The 7,894-nt window shown below is 40.8% G+C and overlaps 1 protein-coding gene across 1 annotated transcript; it reads left to right on the forward strand.

Annotated features, from left to right (window-relative positions):
- Positions 1-5,624: 5,624 nt before the first annotated feature.
- On the forward strand, positions 5,625-6,062 carry LOC120089166 (uncharacterized mitochondrial protein AtMg00860-like). Its single transcript, XM_039046580.1, has one exon. It carries the CDS (start codon positions 5,625-5,627, stop codon positions 6,060-6,062), a length of 438 nt encoding a protein of 145 aa, XP_038902508.1.
- The last annotated feature ends 1,832 nt before the right edge of the window (positions 6,063-7,894 follow it).

Here is a 7,894-nt window from a genome sequence, read left to right on the forward strand (position 1 = left end):
ATGTAGTGATCATTATCATGCATCATCCTTTTATTATAAGTGTTATAGTCTAAGGGTGAATGGAAGCATGTTTTGCTTGTTTCATTGTTGTTTTGTATAAGTGTTATATAAAAGAAGTAGCAATAAATCCACCGCATAGGATTTATACTTTGACCAAACATACCAACCAACTTATTTTTTTTATTGTTACCGCAAAGGAATCAGAATTTACCGTCGCATATTGTCTGAATAGTCCCTGTGTTCGACCCTGGGCTTACCAAGCAACCTAGTAGGATTTATACTTGGATTTTACTAGGAAAACTTGCATGTATAACGCAAACATCACCATTGCAATATACACCATTATTTCATCATATTCACAATGCATCGAGTTTTTGGCACCATTGCCGGGGACTGCAACAGTACATATTATGCTAACAGTAAATTTTTTATTTACTCTGCAACTTTCCATCTCTGTGCACTGCCTCTTCTGTGGTAAGGGAAGAAGCAGGCGTCGTATGAGCGAAGGACAAGTTCCAGAGCTCAACTACAACCTAGAGATTGAGAGAACTTTGCGAAGAAGAAGAAGAAACAACTACCTACATCAACAACAAGAGAGAAATCCTTACATGGCAGAGCAATCGGAAGACAGAGCACCGAACGCAAATAATATCATGGCGAACCCCATTCCCTTGGCGAACGACTACAATAGGCCCATCCGGGACTATGCGTCGGCCAAGCTTTATGATTTCTCACCAGGAATCATGAGGCCAACCCTGGACGGATCTAGGTTCAAGATGAAACCAGTGATACTGCAGATGATACAAACTACTAGACAGTTTGGCGGTAGGCCTGACAAGGATTCACATGCCCACCTCTAGAGTTTTATTGAAATCTACAATATGTTTGTGTTCCCAAACATCTTCGCTGAGGAGGTTCGACTAATGCTGTTCCCATTTTCGCTGTGTGACCAAACACGGAAATGGGCTTATTCTCTCGAACCAGGGGAGATCACATCGTGGGAACAAGTAGTTGAAAAGTTCATGAAGAAGTACTTCCCCCAGACAGAGAACACAAGAAGGAGGAAGTTGATTACTAATTTTGAACAAGATATCGACGAATCGCTAAGTGAGGCCTTGGTGAGTTTTAAAAGACTGGTGCGAGATTGTCCGTAAATGGCTTACTAGATTGTCTCCAAATGGAAATTTTCTACCATGGTTTGAACCCTGCATTGCAGATGGCTGCCAATACGGCAACAGCTGCAGGTCTGCTTGACAAGACATACGATGAGTGTAATACCCTAACCCTAATTTGGAAGGCATAGGATATTAAATATAATTAAATTATGAGGAATTTAAACGTGTGAAAACCAAGATTAAATGAATTATGAAATAACGTAATGGTTTAAGTATTGTCTATGTGTTGCGAAGGGCATGCGATGATGGAAATGTTGGACCAAAGAATTATCCTACACGTGATGCCAAGCGAGAGTGAAGAGAAAATGGGAGAGAGGGACACCAGCGAGATTGGAGAGAGCAACACCAGCGAGAGTGGAGGCAATGAGAGAATGGAAGAGAGCGAGAGCGAGAGAATGGGAGAGAGTGAGATTGGTTTGAGCGAGAGAATGGGAGAGAGCGAGAGTTTGAGTGAAAAAGTGGGAGAGATCGAGAGCCACGAGAACGAAGCCAGCGAGAAAGTGGGAGAGAGCAGAGCCACGAGAGCAGAACCAGCGAGAAAGTCGGAGAGAGCAAGAGCCACGAGAGTGGAGAGAGCGAGATTGAACAGATGGACGCATTTTCAAGGGGCTAGACGCATTCATTTATAATTTGGATAATTAATTTAAAAATTAAGCGGTTGATGTGGCAAAGGGAGATTTCATGCAGGAAGACTTAAGAAAGTAGTGTATGGCTAAGATTACATGCAAATTAAGGTAATTTTTGTTGGTAAACTCAGAATTAGACAACTCAAAGCTCGGTTAGCCCAAGTTAGCATGGGTAGCTTAAGGAGAAGCTATTTGTATGGTGAGTTGTCATAGCCCCTCCCTAGCCTTAAACCCCAAGACTGGGAAGGGAGCATAAGGGTAATGAATAGCATCCTAAGACAATACTCATGTTCAATATTTTCCCCCATATTTATTACAAATTTTAATAAGTTTACAACATTCCCCTTATCAAAAGATATCTATACATATAATTAAAATTTCTTTCTATTCATGGTCTGAGTCGTGCCCCAAGAGTTTACCGAATTCTTAGCTAGTGGTGGTGGGTGATAGAATCTTCCTTGAACGCTCCACTTTGCTACCTGGGGGGGGGGGGGGGGGGGGGGGGAATTAAGAAAACATTTTGAAGAGTGTGAGCTACTAAGCCCAGTGAGTGGTTCTTTTAAGATGAAATTCACTTTGAAAATCATCATTTTTTTGGGAAATCAATCACATAATAATAATCACAGTGTAACTCATGCACAGTCAAAGATATAATCATGCAACCAGTAATCTTTATCCCAAAAGCTACACGTAGCATGCATATCATATCATCAATCAATACAATCATCTATGAAAACTTTCCTATGACCCAATTCCCGCCAATGTGCACACTGACTATTTTTATTTATCCCGCTAGTCATGCTTAGGTACTTGACTATATTTCCCGTCGATCGTCATCGACAATTATTTTCCGCCGACCGAAGCCGACTATTTTTCCCGCCAAGCACCTTTTGTTAAGTATGCTAACTATATCCCGGGCATAATCTCAGTTCCCATAGTCACCACACAAACAATATCATGGCAATCATCATATCACCAAAAGCATGTATTTTGCATCTACTTATGCCTATATTGCTATATCAAAGTATAGAGTTAAATAAATAATCATAATATGCCTTAGTATCAACACTGTATATATACTCAAAATCTTCTTTATTTATCAAAGCTATATGATATAATATTCACAACATGCTTTAAAGCTGTATAACATTCAACAAACGTTCCAAAGTTATACACTACTTAAGATATGTTATATCACATAAACAGTACGTAACAAAGCCATAATAACATCTTATTATGCATTTATTTACTAAGACTTCACAGTATGTCAAGTCATAATAACGTTCCTATTATGCATCTATTTATCAAAGCAACATAACACTCACGATATATCGAAACTATAACGCTATAACACTCACTGTTTTGCTAGTTTCCCCTTTCGTATTTTGTTCCCTGCCATTATCGAGATTTGCAAGGAAAAATTCCGAATTAATATTACCTAAGAACATACTTGATCGCATTTCGAAGAATCATGAAGATTAGAGAGAAAGCAATCAATGACTGGGAATTAAAGATAGTGATGCAAACAATGTGGCCATCGCATCCCTACAAAACCAAATGAATGCGATGATGAATTTAATACAAGGAATCACAATCAGCAGCTCGGGAATGCATAGGGGGCAGGTCAACGCAATCGATCAAACGACCGCAAATTGTGCCACTTGTGGAGAAGCCCATCCAATGGAAGAATGTCTAAGAAATCCACAGTCTATTTCTTTCATGAAGAATAATCCTTTTCCCAATACTTACACCCTGGGTATAGAAACCACCCTAACTTCACATGGAAAAATCAATAACAAAATTTTCAAACGATGGCGCAAAAAGAAGGGCCGCCAGGATTTTTCTTGCGAACAAGCAGTCAACAACAAAATCAAGCTAGTAGTTCGCAGGAGCCACAGTCTTCATCTCTAAAGAGCTTACTGAAGCAGTATATTTAGAAGAATGAAACAATAATCCAGAATCAAGTGACGTCTATCTACAATCTTGAAATTCAGATAGGATAAATTGCGGGCGAGCTCAAAAGTAGACCGCAGGGGGCATTGTCGAGTTCTACTGAACTCCCACGCAACCCAGGGAGTATGGGAAAGGAGCAATGTCAAGTTGTGACTTTGGGAGGTGGAAAGACAGTGGCGGGAGAGAAAAAGGAGCCAAGCTGGACTATTCCAGTTGCGATGGAACCACAAATCTCGTTGACTTAAGAAGAACTAGAAGAATAGGAGATGATGGAACCAGAAATTGCGTCCACCTCTAAGCTGATAGAGTAGAGAACCGTGAAAATATAGCTGCCACCATTTCCCCAGAGACTTGAAAAGAAGAAAAATGATGAATTGTAATATCATCACTTCATGGACATGCTGAAACAAATATCAACATCCCTTTCACTGAAGCGATTGAACAAATGCCAAAGTATGCGAAGTTTCTGAAGGACATGGTGATGAAGAAAGGGAGCACATGTAAGTTCGCAACGATGGCATTAACGCAAAGATTAAAAACCATAATTCCACTGAAAATTCGCAACCTCGGAAGTTTCATAATACCCTGCTCAATTGAAGGGATATATATTGGTCAAGCACTCTACGATCTCAAGGCCAGTATCAATTTAATGCCCCTTTCAATTTTTAAGCAGTTGAATGTGGGGAAGCTGATGCCCACGACGGTGACTCTCCAGCTAGCTGATAGGTCCTTTGTTCATCCAGAAGGGAAGGTGAAGGATGTCTTGGTCTCGATTGACAAATTTATCTTACCAACAGACTTCATCATCCTTGATTATGAAGCGGACAAGGATGTACCCATCATTTTGGGATGACCATTTTTATCCACTGGTCGCGCTCAGATTGATATGTACAAGGGAGAGATCACACTAAGCGTGAACGAAAAGAAGATCAAGTTTGATATTATCAGAGCCATGAAGTATCCAAAAGAGAACCTCATAGATTCCGACAATAAACCTAGTTTGTATGAAAAAGAAAAGTCTGAAGATGAAGATGAAAGAGAGGATGCGACTGCATCCATATTAACTCGCAATGGGATCGTAGAAACAACAACCAAAGAAGAAAAACTGACAATGAATGAAGAGAGAAAATCACAAAAACCATCCTTTGAACAACCACCCATAGTAGAACTGAAAACTTTGTTAAACCACCTGAAGTATGCTTATTTGGGGAAAAATAAAACTCTACCAGTAATAATTTCCTCTGCACTTCAAGAAGATCAAGAGAATGCTCTGTTGAGAATCCATCCTACTGCTAGCAGACATTAAAGGAATCAGCCCCGCATATTGCATGCACAGGATACATCTCGAGGACAATAAAAAAGGATCGATCGAACATCAACGCAGACTAAACCCTGCAATGAAGAAGGTCGTGAAGAAGGAGATAATCAAATGGCATAGGCATTATTTATCCAATTGTCGACTGCATGTGGGTCAGCCCCATGCAATGTGTGCCAAAGAAAGGAGGGATGACGGTAGTCCCAAATGCAAATAATGAACTAATACTGATGAGGACCGTCACTGGCTGGCGGATCTGCTGGACTACCGCAAAATGAATGCGGCAACAAAGAAGGATCATTTCCCCTTGCCTTTCATTGACTAGATGCTAGACCGCCTAGCAGGAAATGATTACTTTTGTTTTTTGGATAGATATGCAAGCTACAACCAAATCATGATTGCTTTTGAAGATCAAGGGAAAATCACATTCACCTGCCCCTATGGAACATTTGCATTTTGATGCATGCCATTTGGCCTATGCAATGCACTGAGCACATTCCAGAGGTGTATGATGGCCATCTTTTTTATTATCTTGAAGATTTTGTAGAAATATCCATGGACAACTTCTCGATGTATGGGCAAACATACAAAGTCTGTTTCAATAATCTAGAGAAGATACTAAGGAGATGTGAAGAGACGAACCTTGTGCGGAACTGGGAGAAGTGCCACTTCATGGTAAAGGAAAGTATTGTGCTTAGGCACAAAGTCTCCAAGAAGGGGCTGGAGGTGGATAAGGCGAAGATTGAGGCGATCAAAAAGCTCCCACCTCCAGTAAATGTGAAGGTTGTCAGGAGCTTCTTAGGACATGCAGGCTTTTATCGACGTTTTGTGAAGGACTTTTCAAAGACTGTGCGACCATTGAGTGTGTTGCTGGAGGCAGAAAGAACATTTGACTTTGATGAACAATGCCTCAATGCATTCAAGATATTGAAGAACACATTAATAATTGCACCTGTGTTAGTCCCATCGGACTGGACGAGCCATTTGAATTGATGTGCGACGCAAGCGATTACATGATGGGGGCAATACTAGCGCAAAAAAAGAAAACAATGCTACACCCCATCGCATATGCGAGTAGAACCTTGAACCCTGCCCAAAAAAATTACACTACCACAGAAAAAGAACTGCTTGCGGTGATCTTTGTACTAGAGGAATTCAGAGCTTACATGCTGGGATCCAATGTGATCGTGCATACTGACCACTCGACAATCAAGTATTTAATGACAAAGAAAGATGCGAAGCCGAGGTTGATTCGATGGGTTCTCCTCCTTCAAGAATTCAACATGAAAATCATTGATCGCAAGGGGACGGAGAACCAGGTTGCATAACATTTATCAAGATTAAAAAATCCAAAAGTCGACTGCAACCAGTCGGAGGTGAACTCACTCTCCCAGATGAGCAGCTGTTAAAATTGAAGAGTTACCATGGTATGCAGACATAGTCAATTTTCTATTGTGAAAAATTTCCTGAGAACTACACAACCTACAAAAAAGGCGGCTTGGACATGAATGTAAATCATATTATTGGGACGAGCCAAATCTTTACAAGAGGGGATCAGACCAGATTTTGTGCCTATGCGTACCCGACACTGCTCGCCAGCGCATACTATCGCAGTGCCATGACTCGCCATATGGTGGACACTTTGGAGGCTAACACACAACAACAAAGGTGTTACAAAGTGGATATTTTTGGCCAACTTTATTCAAGGACGCAAGAGACTATGCAATGAAATGCAACCGATGCCAATGCACGGGAAACATTTCATGGAAGAATGCAATGCCCATGAATATCATCTTAGAATTGGAACTATTCGACATCTAGGGCATAGACTTCATGGGACCATTTCCACCATCAAAGGGTCACAAATACATTCTATTGGCCATCGACTACGTTTCCAAATGGGTAGAAGCGGTATCGTGCGTCGCAAGCGATGCGGCGGTAGTCTTCAGGTTCTTGAGGAAAAATATTTTCACTCGTTTGGGCACGCCACGTGCCATAATAAGTGATGAATGCTCTCACTTTGTTAATAACATCATCAACAAATTACTGCTCAAGTATAATATCCACCACAAGGTAGCCACTGCATACCATCCACAAAAAAATGGTCAAGTGAAGTGTCCAATAAGGAAATCAAGCTGATATTAGAGAAGGTGGTGAAGCCTTCACGCAAAGATTGGGGAATGAAGCTAGACGATGCTTTGTGGGCATACAGAACCGCCTATAAGACACCTATAGGCATGTCTCCATATGCGCTGGTATTTGGAAAGGCATGCCACTTACCACTTGAGTTGGAACATAAAGCAATGTAGGTAGTGAAAAAGCTCAATTTTGATTTAAAGGTCGTAGGGGAGGGAAAGAAACTTCAGTTGGTTGAGCTTGACGAATGGAGAACTCAAGCATATGAGAATGCCAAAATTTACAAGGAGCGCACAAAACGTTGGCATGACAAACAACTATGCGGGAAGAATCTCCAAGTCGGACAAAAGGTCTTGTTATACAATTCTCAACTACGATTTTTTCCCGAAAATTAAAATCAAGATGGTTTGGTCCATTCATAATAAAAAAGGTATTCCCACATGGTGCGGTTGAGTTATCCAATGAGGACGGGACCAACGCATTCAAAGTCAATGGGCAATGAGTCAAAATATATCACGGAGAAAACTTTCATCGCAAGAAAACCTCCGTGGACCTGAGGAATTCTGACTAAAGAAGGAGTGGGCAGTCCCTGCACAATCATGTGATTCAAATTCATCAGGGATGCAATCTTTTTGAAGTATTTGCTGAAATCTTCAGTTCATGAACTCAAATCTACCTTTTTATATCTG

This window comes from Benincasa hispida, chromosome 10 (genome assembly GCF_009727055.1).
Source record: "Benincasa hispida cultivar B227 chromosome 10, ASM972705v1, whole genome shotgun sequence".
NCBI lineage: Eukaryota > Viridiplantae > Streptophyta > Magnoliopsida > Cucurbitales > Cucurbitaceae > Benincasa > Benincasa hispida.